At 38.9% G+C, this 15,952-nt stretch overlaps 1 protein-coding gene across 2 annotated transcripts in view; it reads right to left on the bottom strand.

Moving 5' to 3' along the window:
• Positions 1-2,365: 2,365 nt before the first annotated feature.
• ptpa (protein phosphatase 2 phosphatase activator) overlaps positions 2,366-15,952 on the bottom strand; it is a 30,076-nt gene continuing 16,489 nt past the window's right edge. For both annotated transcript variants that reach the window (XM_026174566.2, XM_026174565.2), the window contains exons 9-10: positions 9,331-9,438; positions 2,366-3,177 (exon numbers count right to left, since the gene is read on the bottom strand). In XM_026174566.2, the coding sequence (XP_026030351.1) occupies positions 3,103-3,177; positions 9,331-9,438 (183 nt within the window). In that variant the 3' untranslated portion in view covers positions 2,366-3,102. The remainder of the gene's footprint in view (positions 3,178-9,330; positions 9,439-15,952) is intronic.

The following is a 15,952-nucleotide window of genomic DNA, read 5'->3' as shown; positions in this document are numbered from 1 at the left end:
GAAAAACATAAATGAACCAGAAGCAGACATAAAGAATCCACAGAGAGAAGTCAAATCACTGAGATGAGGTTTAAGAAGAATCTCAGAGACATAAAATAGCTGGAAATGAAAGAGACAATAATAAATCACTGCACAGAGAAGACAAAATGACTCTAAAGAGATATTAAATGACACTGAAGATGCTGAAATCACCACAAAAATGTAAGATAAACAATTTAGACATAAAATGATGACAAAAAAGATGTAAAAACACCCCAAAATTGACATATGATGGTCATAATGAGAGGTGTAGTGTCTGTGAAGATGTGCACTCTCCTGAAGAGACACAAATAAAAACAAGCAAAGAAAGGAGTGAAGTGGAGCAATAGATGACGAGATGTTTTAAGGGAAGTAAAACGACTACAAGGAGATGCAAAATGATGCGGCAGGGATAAAAGAATTAAAAGAGATATAAAACTACCAAAACAGACATGAACAGAGATTCAAATGAAAACATCCCAATCTGAAACAGTTGTAGACACATCAAATGGAGCAAACCAACTGCAAAGACGACAAAAAAAGACCCAAGCAGATGCAGAAATGACTAAAAAGAGATTAAAAGATCCACAAAGCTGTATGATGAGCAAATGACAGCAAACTGACATAAACTAATGAAGGGAGACACAAAACAATAAAAAATTAACATAAAATAATCACAAAAACATTTAAAATTACTGAGATGAAGGATAAAATCATTCCAAACACACAAAAATGATTACAAAGATAAAATCAACAGCAAAAAGCCAGAAAACAAAATCTAAAAAAAGAGCAATAAATGACAAAAAGATGCAAAGTGACCACAGTGAAGCACCTGAAAGAAGACCTGAAACAAGAAGTTATAAAACTAGCTGGAAAAAGTTTTTTTTAGTCCCTCAAAACCCACCTGCTCAACATAGCCTACTCTATATAACTTCTCCATGCTCTTAAACTTTCTTCTATTATTGTGTTTATTTCCTGTTTTTATGCCTGGAGTATTTGCTCTGTACAGTGTCCTTGGGTGTTTTGAAAGCCACTTTTTAATAAAATTTATTATTGAAAACGTCAACTTCAACAACTAAATGAGGGGAAAGAAAAGAGATTAAAACGAGTGAAAGCAGACATAAAACTAAAAAACTAAAAAAAAGATGTAGTAATGAAAAAATGAAAAACATTTCTTGCTCCTGAGACGTACCTCTCAACATTTAGGTTCCAAAAGCACCTGCATACATGTGTCTGTCGACCTCATCGTCTAATAACACGTCCCTTGAACTCACCGTACTCTATAAAAGGTGGGCGTATTTTTTCATCAACAAGGCGATTCTCAAAGAGCTAGTAGTAGAAAACTTGGTCTACTTTGACATGGAACGCATTCTGGAGCTTCAGTTGATCCATCTACCATTCACTGAACCCTCGTCAGAAATGGTCCCAGTGGAAGAATGGCCACCAAGAAGCCATTACTGAGAAAGGGAGACAGGGCTGAGATATGAGCCACATCACATAATAACTGGACTGAAAATCAGTGAAAACCGGTCTGATGGAGTGATGAATCCAAATTTCAGTTTTGGTTCAAATCACCGTCAGTATGCACTGAAGTACAACAGTGACTAACTACAGCCATCTGTAAAACACAGTGGAGGCTCTGTCATGGTTTGGACTGCATTTCAGCCAATGATGTTGGAGAGCTTGTCAAAATTGATAGCAGACAAGTACAGTCAGATTTTGATACAAAATGTGATACCACCTGGAAAGCATCTGATTGGCCGCACCTTCGTTTGTCAGCATGACAGTGATCCCAAACACACTGCCAATGCAGCAAAAGCATACGCTGACAGAAAAACACAGTGGGAAATGATCAGTCATTGACTGATCTCCTCAGAGCACAGACCTTCGCAGAGGTAGGGCGGGATCATAGTCACAGAAAGTGTCAGCCAGCATCCCACAAAGACCTTGGAACGTCCTTGAAAAAGAGCTATTTCTGAAGATTACCTAGTGCAATTATGGGCAGCTTGATTAAGAGAGTTAAGGGTGTTTGCACGTTTCAATAAAATGGTAAATGGCACGTTTCAATAAATGCATTTCATACTTTCCCCCCAGAAATTAAGAAATGAAGGGTGGCTGAAGACTTGTGCACAGGACTTTATATAGTGGCTTTAATGTTACACTAAAAATATGAAGACAAATCAAGTGCACAGAGAGGTGAAATGTATGAAATCAAGTTTTGGGGGTCACAAAAATAGCTTCTCTTTTATTAAATTAAAACGGCTTTAGAACACGTAAAATGTAAAGCAGGAGAGAGAAATCATAAATCTTTTGTTTGTGGTGAGCGTTTTCAGGAAAAAGCTGCACAGAACAACCACAGGAATTTATTCATGGTTTGTCAATTTACAGTATTTACTATTGGAGCTGATGTCAGATGAAATAAATGGATTCAGACTGGGCCGGGATTGGAAGAAGACACCGGTTTACACTACTGACGGTGACAGCGAGGGACAGAAAACTAATGAAAAAGAAAGCTTTCATGCAAAGACAGTCAAATCTAATCCGTTACTTTTCCCACAATACATTTCTTAAAGTATAAAATATAGAGTACATTTTTCATGTCAAATTATGAATGAGAAGTTTGGGCAAAATGGGAAATTTAATTATTGGTACATCTGCAAAAAAGAAAACAAATGCAAACATTTGGTTGAAAAAGCAGTAAAACCGAAGATGGAACTATGGCAGAAGATTATGAAGAAGTCATATTTTTATCCACTCCAGTGTCAAATTTAAATATAAAGCACCAATGAGCAAACCTGATAACAAAACAAAAGTCCCTCAAACTCTATCCATCACTTAAATAACATGACAAAAATGTGATGCTCCAGATTCACAAAGCTCTTCTTCCACCTTTGCATTAAAGTTATGGATATCTGCAAGCTTTCATGACCACACGCGTGCCCATGAGGGGATGAGGTGTCACACTACATGTGGTTGTCTTTTGCTACTGTCGGATTTGCACGTGAGGACGCCAGAGGAAGGGAAACTGCAGGTTCCAACGAGTTGGGATTTTGGTCTTTTCCATCGTGTTTCCTCGCATGAGAGTCAAGGCTTTGCCGGCTGGATGGACAGCAAGCTACCGAACTTGAAGTGCTGGATCACGGGGAACTTTTCCAAACACTGAAAACAAAGGGGAAACAGGCAGGAAAAAAGACTTAATATCTCAGTTTGCTTCAGAGAAGTAGCAAGCTAACTGTGATCTGAAATATAATATCAAAAGTATCTAAATTTGTCCATTTGAACATTTTTTGTGACAGCTGAAACAACAAAAGAACAAAAGTGTAGATGAATCGTATGGCAGACGTAAATGAAAACAAATAATCTAAAAGGGGATAATAAGGTCCAGGTGAACTCAAGATAATATCACAAGTGGAACTACTGTGGGAAGAAAATATACAAAATATATTTGAGAAACTAAGACAAAGATGTATATGACAGGTTAAGGGGAAGAGAAACACGAGTCAGCAAACAGATGTAAAAAAAGTAAAATGGCTAACTGTGATCTCAGGGTTACTCTGAAATACTGTCAGAATGTGTACTTTCTGTGTGACAGCGAACACACATTTGAAACTAATACACAAGTGCAGAGAAACTGGAGAACAAGTGTGAATGAAAAACATGATTTAAAGGGGACAATAAAGTACAGGCGAACTCAAGACGATGAGAAAGTGAGGAAAGAGTACGCATGTAAAGGAAATGTAAAGGAAATATGAACCACGCGAGGACCAAAAACTTGTAAAATTAATGATATCAGAAATAGAGAACTACGTAATTAAGTGGCTGACTGCCATTTTTTAGCTAATTTGAAACAGTGTTTAGTAGGGCTGGGTATCATCACTGATTTCTAGAATCAATTTGATTCCGATTCACAAGGTCCTGAATCGATTCGATCCACGATTCGATTCAATTCGATTTGAATCTGGGAAATTTTGCCTCAGACAGTCAGAAATATTATAATTCAGATCAGTACAATTACATATTTTTGTATCTATAAAAAGGAAGCTGACACACGCAAGACTTTATCAAAGGTGTGAGCGTCACAGCAGATGCCTTTGTGTCAAAGTAGCTGAAGATAAAACACAGAAAAACATGAAGGTGATTTTCCTGGCCTGGGATTTTATAAAAATAATCTGCAGTACATCAAAAACGAAAGAAAACCATTAATCAACATATGAACGTTAACTCTGAAGTTACAGCGGTTTTATTAGAGACACAGCTGAGCGTTTTGCATTTTGTATAATTTTAAAAAGTTTAAATTTGTTCAGAAGCCTATTGAACGGCAGAAATTAGGTTTTCTTTTCAGAAGTGAGTAAAAGGAAAAAAAAACATCGGCCGACAGCGCTGTAAACACCATAGGCTTGTGCGTAACAAGCAAGCGAATAATGCAGAAAACAGATTTCGGGGATAGACAGGAAACTGTTCTTGAAGTACACTGAGAAAGAGAGAGAGAGAGAGAGAGAGCTGTGCATGAAGTGTGATTTTATTGTGGTGGAAGCAAAACAGCAAAAGTCAGAGGGAGTCCATGACGATGTTTATGTGAAGCTTAGTTTGGATCTTCTTTTGCTGCTGGTTCGGTCAATATTGTTTGGAGAGAGATAAAACTAACAGCTTTAGAATCAGCGCAAAAAGGGCGTAAACACAAAGCGTGGACCCGCCGAAACATCAGAATCAGCGAGCTGTCGGCTTTCAGCCCCGACCGTGTCCGTGCCGTCGGGTGAGAAAGCCACATCTCACCGATTCTGATCCGCGGTCCGTGCTTTGTGTTTACGTCTTTGTGCAGAAGCCGTGTACCTGCTCTCATTTACTGTTTAAAATGTTTGGTGGTTGTCAAAATTTTGAGACGTTTCACCTGAGATTCTGGAATTTTGGGCAAAATACATTTATATAAAAAAATCGATTCAGGATTTTAATGAATCGATATCACGTTATCCAAGCCAGAATCGATTTTAATCGATGATTTGCCGTGTTGTGGCATTAACGTCGTTTCAGATTGTACCTTTACGCCGACATCATCCTAGTGCAAAGACAAGTGAAAGCAGACAAAAACAACAAGCACGCATGCTACAAACTACCCAAGTCATTTAGACAGCCGTTAGCACAGGATTCTCCTTATGGGGACCTGATATGTTTAATATGCTGCTGAGAATATAGCCCAGAAGAAGCGTATAGTATAGCTTTTATTTTGGAAAGAGACATTTCTCTGTAATAAACTCTCTTTTCCAAAGATGAGTGATTTCTCGATCAGACAGATTTATTATTTTATCCCTTTGTTGTTTCAGCAACAGTAAATTTAAAAACTGTGCTTTTGAGTTAAAATATATATTTATAATTTTAATAAATGACAAATTAAAAAGGCATGAACATTTTTTTTGTATTGAAAGAATATCGAACCGTGACACCAAAGTATTGAACTGAACCGAACCGTGAATTTTGTGTATCGTTGCACCCCTAAAATTTTTATTTATACATATATATACACACACACACACACACACACACACACACACACACACACACACACACACACACACACACACACACACACACACACACAGACCAGCCACAGCAAATGGCTCGCCCCGACCTGAACTCTTTCCACCGGTCTTTCATGCCGACTCCGTTCAGAACAGTTGTGGAGGAGCCCAGAGGAGGCTCTTTGTGTGCACACACGGACCTGTTTTTTGGGGGGGGAGCGGCGGTGGGGGGATGGGAGGAGCGTTCGGGCTGTCTGTGCCGTGACACTATCGGTCACGATCATGTGGGCAGAACTGGGGTGGAAAAACACGCCTCACAGACCTTTTGTCTAAACAGATATTCAATCAATGTTTAACTTGTAAAAGCATCAAACGGTCATTGATCACAGCCCAACTCTTCACACACAGCATTAAAAGCCTGTGTAGGTTATCTGTCACAGACCGTTAGCAGGACAATAACACACATGCAATTAACGCTACTGAGAAGTTACTTTGATAAACCATCACAGCAGTTAACCTACAGTGGTTCATTTTGTTCTCTAATTAACTGCTGACCATTTTATGTGGTGATAACTTCTATTTTTCCTGCTATCAAGGGCTGTTTACGTTTCTTTTCCCAATCTTCACAGAGCTCCGCTGTCCTCCAGGAACGATTAAAAACACATCAGCGAGCCGCACCGCTGCTCAAGAACACTCGCCAGAGTCGCTTACTCACCCACCCACCGTCTAATTTAATCAGAGAGCAATTTAACAGCACCCTGATCGCTTTATAATAACCCAGGCAGTAAACTCCAGACCTGAAACATCAAGTGCCAAAGGCTGCAGTTCCTCTAACATCCACCAGAGGCTGGCTTTACTGGTCACTCAGTCCTCATAGACTCCCATGTTAAAAGGGACAACTTTACAGCAGAAATAAAAGAGTTTTGGCCTCTATGGATAGTTTAACCTGTCATAAATGTACAGGGGGTGGATTTTTTAAAATAACTTACCTGTTTACATTTCATTAAGGCTTAAAGTTACGTATGTTTCAGGTCACAGCGGCTTTGACTAGCACGTGGGTGCTGTGTGAGCATTGCTGGAATTTCCATTGTTAGCATCACATACACCAATACAGCTATTTTTTTTTATTGTGGACTCATTTTTGAACAGTGAGTGGTAGCATTTAGCCATTTTAGCTTTTTATTGGCTGGTCCTAGTAATCAGAAGGGCCTGGGTCTTTTGTGCTCAAGTTGCCCATATAAGGGTATATGGGCAACCTCCTCTCTCTGTGACAGCATAGAGGTCCACTGGGTGAAAACGAGTGTCTGAGTAGCCTATTTTAATATCAATGTGACAGCAAAGGTAGAATAGTTGCTCTTTAACATGTTTATTAATCACCTTCAGGAAACACTCCTCAGCAAATGCATGACCTTCCTTCAGTCTGACTTGAAAGTACCTCTTTTAGCAAATTACACACTCACTGTGATCTAACAAAAAGTATGGCCTGTGTTTTTTAAAGCGTTTTCTACCTTCCAGACTTAATTTTTTGCCTGATTTCAGAAGATTATGGGGAAAAATAAATATGTCACTTGTAAAAGGGCTAAAAATCACTGGCAACTAGGATCCTGGCAGTTTCTTTATTTAAACTATTACAATACACACTCCTCTAGTCCCTCTAGCATTGTTTTTCCTGTGTTTGTGTTTTATTTCACAAATTCAGATGCTTCAAAACAGCCAGCGAGGCCCCAGAATGAACTCCTCTCAGACTAAAAATGGTGAATTCGGCTCTTTCTAGGTCTACTCCGGCTCTCTGCTCGAAACCCTGTGTGGGGCCAGGAAAAGGGAGAGAGGAATGTAAGTCTGCTGATGGTTGCTCCAGGCTCGGAGGAAGGTCGGGACAGAGGGAGGGGAGGATTTAATGAAGGGAACGGCAGAGGAGGAGGAGGAGGAGGGGAAGGCAGACAGCTTGGCCCCTCAGCTCTTTGGGAAGACTCACAGGCTGCTCTGGAAAACACAGGATGTGGGCATGCAGGCGGGGAGAACGGGCTTAGACAACCCCCCCAACCGCCCACACACACACACACACACACACACACACACACACACACACACACACACACACACACACACACGTAATTCCATTCTCTCTTAACCCTTTCCTGCCTCGCTCCTCCGCTCCCTAAAAGCACAGCCAGTCTGGGCATTTTCTGGTCTCAGTCGGCGTTAACTTGACTTTTTAAATGTCACATAAACAAGAAAATGCAGTTTCCTGAGTCCGGGTGAAGAATTACAAGAAATCCAGTTTACAGAAGAATGTTTTTTTTGTGTGCATTTCAGTTTTTTGACTGCATGTTGCCTAACTGGGTTCACGAAACCACAAAAGCTACAGCAGTGCAGCAGGAGAAAAGAAAAGAGCTTCAGACGTCACTTAAATCTTTCAAGAAATCAGCCGTGACTTTCAGTTTGGAAGACCACACATTCAAAAAGATCCCACTTGGGAAGAAACAAACATGGCGGCTGCAGTTCCTCTAAAATCCACTTGAGGCTCCCACAGCGAGTCCATACCCATAGACTCCCAATTTAAAATGTCCAACTGCACACCAGAAATAAACATTTTTACAGTCTGCTGCAAAAAACACTTTAGATCTTTATAACTTATTTCCATCTTTCCTAATAACTATACAGTTATATATTTTTTTTATAGTTCACTTATTTAAAAAGCATTATAAGGTCTATGCCCACTATTTTCACCAATAATATGGCTGCTGTGGGGTTAAATGTATTGACAGGCAACCTAAGATGTTTGAGAGCTAGTATTTGTGTATTATTGCTTTATTACAACCAAAATTACTGCAGCTGCGTGTATGAATGTGTTACAATTAGGATTCAAAATGTGGAAAAAATTGAAACAGTAGATGTGATCTGTTAGCATGGCTGCAGATTTTCAGTTCAACACCACACAGCAGTTAATTCTGCTTCCACAGTGAAGACTTTAAACTGGAGGAATATACCCTGCAGTATACCTGTCACACCATCCATTTCACATAAACTGGTCCACCTGAGAGATACAGCTCCCTTTGCAGTATAAAAAAAGACAGGTATGAGTGGTACAAACACACTAGAATAAATGAAGTAAAGTGCTTTACATGGATTGACGAGTTTAGACCCTTTTGGCAGGGCTCGAGCAACCCTAACTTTGATAACATCACCCCTGAAAAAACAAAACAAAGCATTGCCCAACTTCTCTACTGGAGACAGGTTACAGGTTATAGCAACTCTAGTATTCGTTTGTATTTTGTCCAGATGTTTAATGTGGCATTATGAGCTTTTTTAATTGCTTGGAGTACAAGGGACTGAAAAAAAGCTATTATTCGCTTTCCTACAAATTGTTCTTTTACTTAGTTTGGAAAATTATGGTCAAAGTTATTGAGCTTTTGCTTCAGGTTCACAACTAAAATTCTCACGTTAAAACCAGTAAATTATATTAAGAACTGTGATTATTTATTCCCAGTCATTCTTAGACACTACATTTTAAGACAAACATTTAAATGTTTATCTAGTTCAATTTAGGTTTGCAAAGGTGAAAAGGACTGAATGTGTTTGCAAGAAGCATATTACATTAATATTAATTGCAAGGCACCACGTGCATGAAAATATGAGGTTTGATCCTAGAATTGCCCCTGTTTATCTGATCTGTAAACATCTGATTTGAATTGTTCTCTCTGTGTTTTGGATTTGGATTCTACAGCAAGCTGTTTGTCAGACTGATGAATGGTCAGTGAGACTGGGGGGTGGGGGATGGGGGGGAGAGCAGGCGTACCTCAGCTTTGTACATTCTGATCAGGCCCTGGTTGACTTTGGACCAGGAGGGAACGGCACTGATGTTCCACAGCTGGTTGGAGTGTTCAGCAAACGGACCCGTCTTCATCTGCACACAAAGAGAGACACAGTTTAAATTCTACATCTCCTTAATCCACTTCATCGCAATGCCTAAATACTTTTTTAAAAGATAGTATTTCAACCTTTTTACTCCAAAATCTGTCTTAGAGCTTCAAACAGCCCCCCTGTGGGTGGTAAAGGTAGCTTTTATAAGGCTAGAGTTTCTCCACTGATGGAGCTTTGGCCATTTTAAACTGAATCAGATGCAGAGGATTCCAAATATAACCCATTTACTTGGTAGGAAAGGTTTCCACGGCCATTACTTCTTTTCTTTTACACAGTGAAAACTCTAAATGTGTAAACTCCTGCAGACCTTAAAAGACTAAAAAGTCAACATTTGCCCAAAATTATTTATAGACCTGTAAAGGCGAGATAGGGACAACACATGATGTGTATGGTACAAACAGACTGGCGTAAGAGGCTTTGGTGAGTGTTCAATCACTTTGACCAGATGATGGCACATCTTTGAAACCACAGGGGTTGTTGGGGGCGTGGCCATTTTGAAGCCATGTCAAAAGAAAGGTGATTGGTCAGTTCCATTAACGATCTAGGAACAACACTCATTATGAAGTTGGAGGAACACTTTGTATGGCTATAGCTAAGGAGGTAGAGCAGGTCATCTATTAATCAGAAGGTTTGTGGTTCGATCCCTTGCGTACCAAAGTATCCTTGAGCAAAATACTGAAGTTTTCCAGAGTGTGAATGTTTGACAGAAAGTATTAAGGTGTAGAAAAGTGCTTGATGATGATATCATATCATGTGCTGGGAGTCACTAAACTGGACATACAGTCCTTTACTGACAATAAATATGTAAACAATGTGAAAAAGATCAAATAATTAAAGTTTAAAAGTCTTAAGTTAGCTAATATCTTAGCATGTCACCATCTCATCTAACTACAATCAGTTCTGGCTCTAAACACAAAGACGCAAACAACAAGGTTGCCAAAATGCTAACACCAAGGCTCCAAAACATGGATTCCAGAAACCAAAGGGTCATGTCCACCTTTTGCAGACAGTCTATGGTTGGCAGTCACGTGAAGCTACTGACAGCATTCCAAAGAGTGACAAGCTATGAACAAAGGATCGAGTTAGGGAGAAAAAGAAAAAGCTCAAATTAGCTGAACTTCCGCCTTAAAGAAACTGATGCAATCTCTTGATGCCAAAAAGAAAATTCTACTTTCCATGTCTAATGAAGAACTGTTCTGATTGGATGTATAGAACCAACGACATGTGATTAACTGTTTAAGGTACGAAAGACTCCGATCAGATGAGTAAAAGCGCACACAACTTCAACAGGTGATAAGACATCAGTTAAATGTTTATTGGCTGAAAATCAGCAGCTGATAAAGCTGTAAAGACTACGCTGCAAACCTTACAACCAAAACAATGAGCTGAAAGACACAAACAACTGCAGGGTCTTCTTCCATGACACACAGTCATGTGATCCACTGCTAACACCAAAAGGTTAGTAATTAGAGTTTCAAATGTGACATTTCAGAGTTTGAAGAGAAACTGTTTTGCAATTATAAATAACTGATTAACCTCTAATCAGGGTTTCATGAGACTTTTTTTAAGCTGTCACCCTCCTTTCTTAATTCCATGCAGAGAAACATGAAGATAATGTTTGAATTCATAAAATGCTGATTTAAGATAGAAACTGTGGAGTCCAAAACATGACAACAAACTGTTTCATTATAAATGGTATCATCTTAACAAATATCAGCAGTCAAAGGCTGAATCTGTGAGTTTTTGTTTCTCTCGCTTTAGCTTCAATGGCAGAACCACTCGAGTTGTTTGGACTCCACGGAAGATCCTAAAGCTCCTGTGATATCAGTCTCGATTAGGGTCCAGTAGGGTCAAGGTCATGGGACTTGAGAGGAAGTGTGACAACCTCTCGGTCTTCTTTAGTCTTTGAGTCATTTTTGAGTCAAGTTGGGAGGTGTGGTTGAGCACGTTATCTTGCTGCATGTTGAATCGTTCTACACAGTGATGCAAACCAGAGCAGGCACCTAAGGAATGGAGTGATACCATTTGGTAGGTTTTCTGCCAGATCCAATTTACACAATTCGTTTAATCCTCATTTTCAAGTCTGTGCCAAAGCCTAATCTAGAACCAAGTCTAAGATTTGAGGCCTGTGAAAAAAGACTCCAAAAAACTCCAAACGAGAGAGGGCTACTACAGGAAACTGACCAACGGCTGGCAGGCTGAGAGCCCACAGTTTCTATTTGCCATGATTTCCTGATTTCCAACATTTTGTTGACCAAAACACTGCAAACCCATGATTTGTAGCTACACTGTGAATTATTAAAAACTGAGCTTAAAAGATGTGCTGCACATGAATGGTGCTAAAAAGAAGCCAAAGAGACTGGGAATGAGCCGGAAACAGAGCTGATATGTCATCACTTAACAGGTGGATTGTTCCTTTTCAGCTATGATACCAAACATTACATGAGATATAAATCATAATATAATTAGTTTTCATTTCACAGTTAACTTTTATGTCTCTCTGTTACACGAATGAATAATGAGCTTTCAGTCACACTTTTAACAATAAAGACATGCAGAAAGCTTCTGATTACAAGCTTTTTTTTAATAATAATAATTATTGCTACATTGATTATGGGGCTTTTAGTGATTTGATGAATGTTAAAAAGAACAAAAGGCTGATTGTTCATCCAGCAATCACCTCAAAATTAATACATTCTGCATAAGCTCAGAAACACACAAACAAAAACAAATGTATGAATTTCTAAATGCATAAATTAAAAAGTGAGGCGCATCAACGGCTTTCCCACCATTTTCTCCCAGGAGGGCCGAGGAACCCAAACCCAGACCCTGAGGGGAATCAATCTAACAACCCCCTCCTTTTTTTCTTTTTTTCCTTCTTTCCATCCCCCTCATCCAACCCCCGGCTCCTCACACAGCTCCAGACACTTTCCAGGGCCTCGCATGAGAACACATGGGGGGGGAAGGGCATGGAGGAGGGGGTGGAGACAGCCCGTATTCCCTGGAGGAAGGAGTGATTCACAAGAGCATGTGGGGAAGGAAGTGACTCATGTTTAGGACGCACACACACACACACACACACACACACACTCTCACACACACGAGAGCCTTGTGTTTAAATGAAAAAAAAAAGAAAAAAAAAAAGAGTCTGAAGTATCCACATGTGTGTGAATGGGAGGAAAATCCTCGGGTATGGAGTGGAGTGTATGCTTACAGGCAACAGTAAACAAATGAGGACAAACACGCCGGCAGTCGAGACTGAATTAGGCCAGTAACACATCCAAGAAAGGAAAGGGCGCTGAAGATGTGTGTTATCGTGTGTATCTCAGACTGTTTACAAAGAAAAACAAAGTGTGTTTAAAGTGTATTTATAGACACAAAGAGTAAGCTGGAAAGAAACCTTGCATTATTTTATGGACACACAGGCAATCCCAAGCTAATCCTGTCTTAAATCTAATGGAAAGTGTTTACTTTGAAGGGTTTTACTGAATATTTCCTTTCAAAATAAAAGTTTTTGACCCGCATAATGGTGCAACTTCAAAACAAAGGTGGATAAAGACACTGTGACTTCTCTCATTGGTTTTTGGGCATATTTTGAAGGTTCAACATTAACTTCCTGTTCTTGAGTATAACCGGTGGTTTGCTCTTTGTTGTAAACCTTGGGTTTACACTCCTTATTAGGGTGTCTCTCGAGTGTAGACGCCGACCTCTTCGATACCAATCTTGAGTTGGTAGATGCTGTGAAGTTGTTTTTACTAACAATGAAAACGATTCTGTGATCATCAGCTTTAAATCATCTTGTGACTTGGACTAAATGAAGACATGGATAGGCTCAATACAGCGGGAACTCAGCGTAATTGGCAGTCCATAAATATAATCAAACTGTATATGAGCGACTTTGGTCTTTGCGATGCATGGCGCTCCCTTCACCCCACCAGTAAGGAATATACTTTTTTCTCACATGTCCATCACTCTTACTCTCGTCTGGATTATTTTTTGGTCAGCAGCTCACTGCTGAGCGACATTTCAGACACTGAGATTCACCCTATAGCTGTCAGCGATCATGGTCCTGTATCTTTAACACTAATGCACAAGAATAATACTATGCCAAGAAAAAACTGGAGATTTAATATATCACTACTTAAAGATGAAGACTTTATTAAATATTTTAAAAAAGAGTGGACTTCATATTTGGACTATAATGACACTCCCGAAACATCAGCTTCTGTTCTATGGGAAGCAGGGAAAGCTGTGATGAGAGGTAAAATAAGTTCTTTCTCATCACATAAAAAGAAAAAAGAAAACAAAAATATTCAGGAATTAGAAAAAAAACATCAAATCACTAGAAGAAGCCTACGCGTCCCACCAAGATCAGGAAACATTGAACAAAATACGCAAAACAAAACTAGAATTAAATGAGATAATTGATAAAAAAAACAAAATTCTTAGTACAAAGACTACGCCTACAAAATTATGAACAAGGTAATAAATCCGGTCAATTTCTAGCAAACCAGCTAAAAATAAATAAATAAATAAAAACAACTATATGTGCTGTTCAAGATTCATCTGGGAACACAATATATGATCCGATACAAATAAACAACATTTTCAGGGATTTCTATAAAACGTTGTATTCACCACAAATAAACCCATCTAAAAAAGAAATTGATCAGTTTTTGGACAACATAACTCTTCCAAAATTATTAGACACTCAAGCAATGGCACTGGATTCACCACTGACACCAGGTGAACTCCAGGAAGCCCTGATAAGTATGCCCAATAATAAGGCTCCAGGTCCAGATGGCTTCGCTGCAGAATTCTACAAAGAATTCTGGTCGATTCTAGCACCAGTTTTCTACAGAACGTTGTTGGAAATTAAAGAAAAGGGCAGACTTCCATCAAATATGAATTCTGCAAACATTAATCTCCTGCTAAAACCAGGCAAAGACCCTGTATATCCCTCAAGCTATCGTCCAATATCCCTTATAAATGTAGACCTTAAAATAATCTGCAAAGCTCTCTCAAAGAGACTGGAGAAAATAACCCCCCTCTTAATTCATCCTGACCAAACTGGTTTCATAAAAGGTAGGCACTCATCAACAAATACACGTAGATTACTTAATTTGATAGACTGCTCATACAGTAAAAACATCGAAAATACAATATTCTCTTTAGACGCAGAAAAAGCATTTGACAGAGTTAACTGGAAATTTCTATTTGCAACTTTACACAAATTTGGTTTTGGATCCTCTTTCATAAACTGGTTAAAAATATTATATAATTCCCCAACAGCTTGTGTTAGAACAAATGACCAGACATTCTCCAGCTTCTGTCTCTTGAGGGGCACCAGGCAGGGATGCCCACTCTCCCCTTCACTGTTTGCAATTTTTATTGAACCACTAGCAGCAGCAATTAGACAGAATTCAGTAATTAAGGGCATAAAATGCAAGAACGTGGAACATAAAATCAGCCTTTATGCGGATGATGTGTTACTCTTTCTCCAAAATTCACAAACCAATATCTCTGGGGTGATTGAATTGATAAACTCTTTTGCAAGAATATCAGATTACTCAATTAACTGGTCAAAATCTACAGTTCTACCGATTAATTGCTCCCTCCATAATTCCTCTTCTACACCACTGCAATCGGGAAATATAAAATATTTAGGTATTAATGTTTCTCCCAAGCTTGCAGATCTAACTAAATTAAACCATATCCCACTTTTAAAGAAGGTAGAAGATGATCTGGCTAGATGGAAATGTCTACCCATATCACTCATGGGAAGGGTTGCCGCTATAAAAATGATGGTCTTACCAAAAATAAATTATTTATTCTCAATGATCCCAACTAAACCGCCACAAGATTGGTTCAGATCTCTAGATTCATGTATGTCCAAATTCCTTTGGAAAAATAAACCCCCACGTATAAGCTTAAAAACACTACAAAAGACCAAGGATAAAGGAGGACTAGAACTGCCTAACTTTCAGCACTACTTCTTAGCCAACAGGCTTCAGTTTATCTCAGGATGGCTAAAACATACCCTCTTAGATGAACCTTGGCTAGATGTAGAACAAGCACTTTGCAATAATCTAGAGATTTTCAGATCTACCATTTATCAGCTCAAACATCCATGATGCTTTAAAAGCATCAACATCAGCTCTTCTCTGACAGCATGGTGGGAGTTTCTAAAATTGACAGCGTCTTCATTAATCCCATGCAAACGTACACCTATCTGGAACAACCCTGACATATTACAAAACAATAATATGATAAACTTTTCAGATTGGAGTGGTAAAGGAATCAAATATTTAGAACATATACTAGAAGGAACAGAATTTATTTCATTTGACGGACTAGTTACACAATATGGGATCAAACAAGAAAAGATTTTTAGAATATCAACAAATTAAATCCATAGTAAAAAAGAAATTTAAACCGGGTCAAGTTGAACTACAAACACCACCAAGTGTGGTTCAATTTCTTACTCTTAAAACCCC

This window comes from Astatotilapia calliptera, chromosome 7 (genome assembly GCF_964374335.1).
Source record: "Astatotilapia calliptera chromosome 7, fAstCal68.1, whole genome shotgun sequence".
NCBI lineage: Eukaryota > Metazoa > Chordata > Actinopteri > Cichliformes > Cichlidae > Astatotilapia > Astatotilapia calliptera.
Note: the sequence above shows the minus strand (reverse complement) of the source record. Positions and strands in the feature narration are given on the sequence as shown.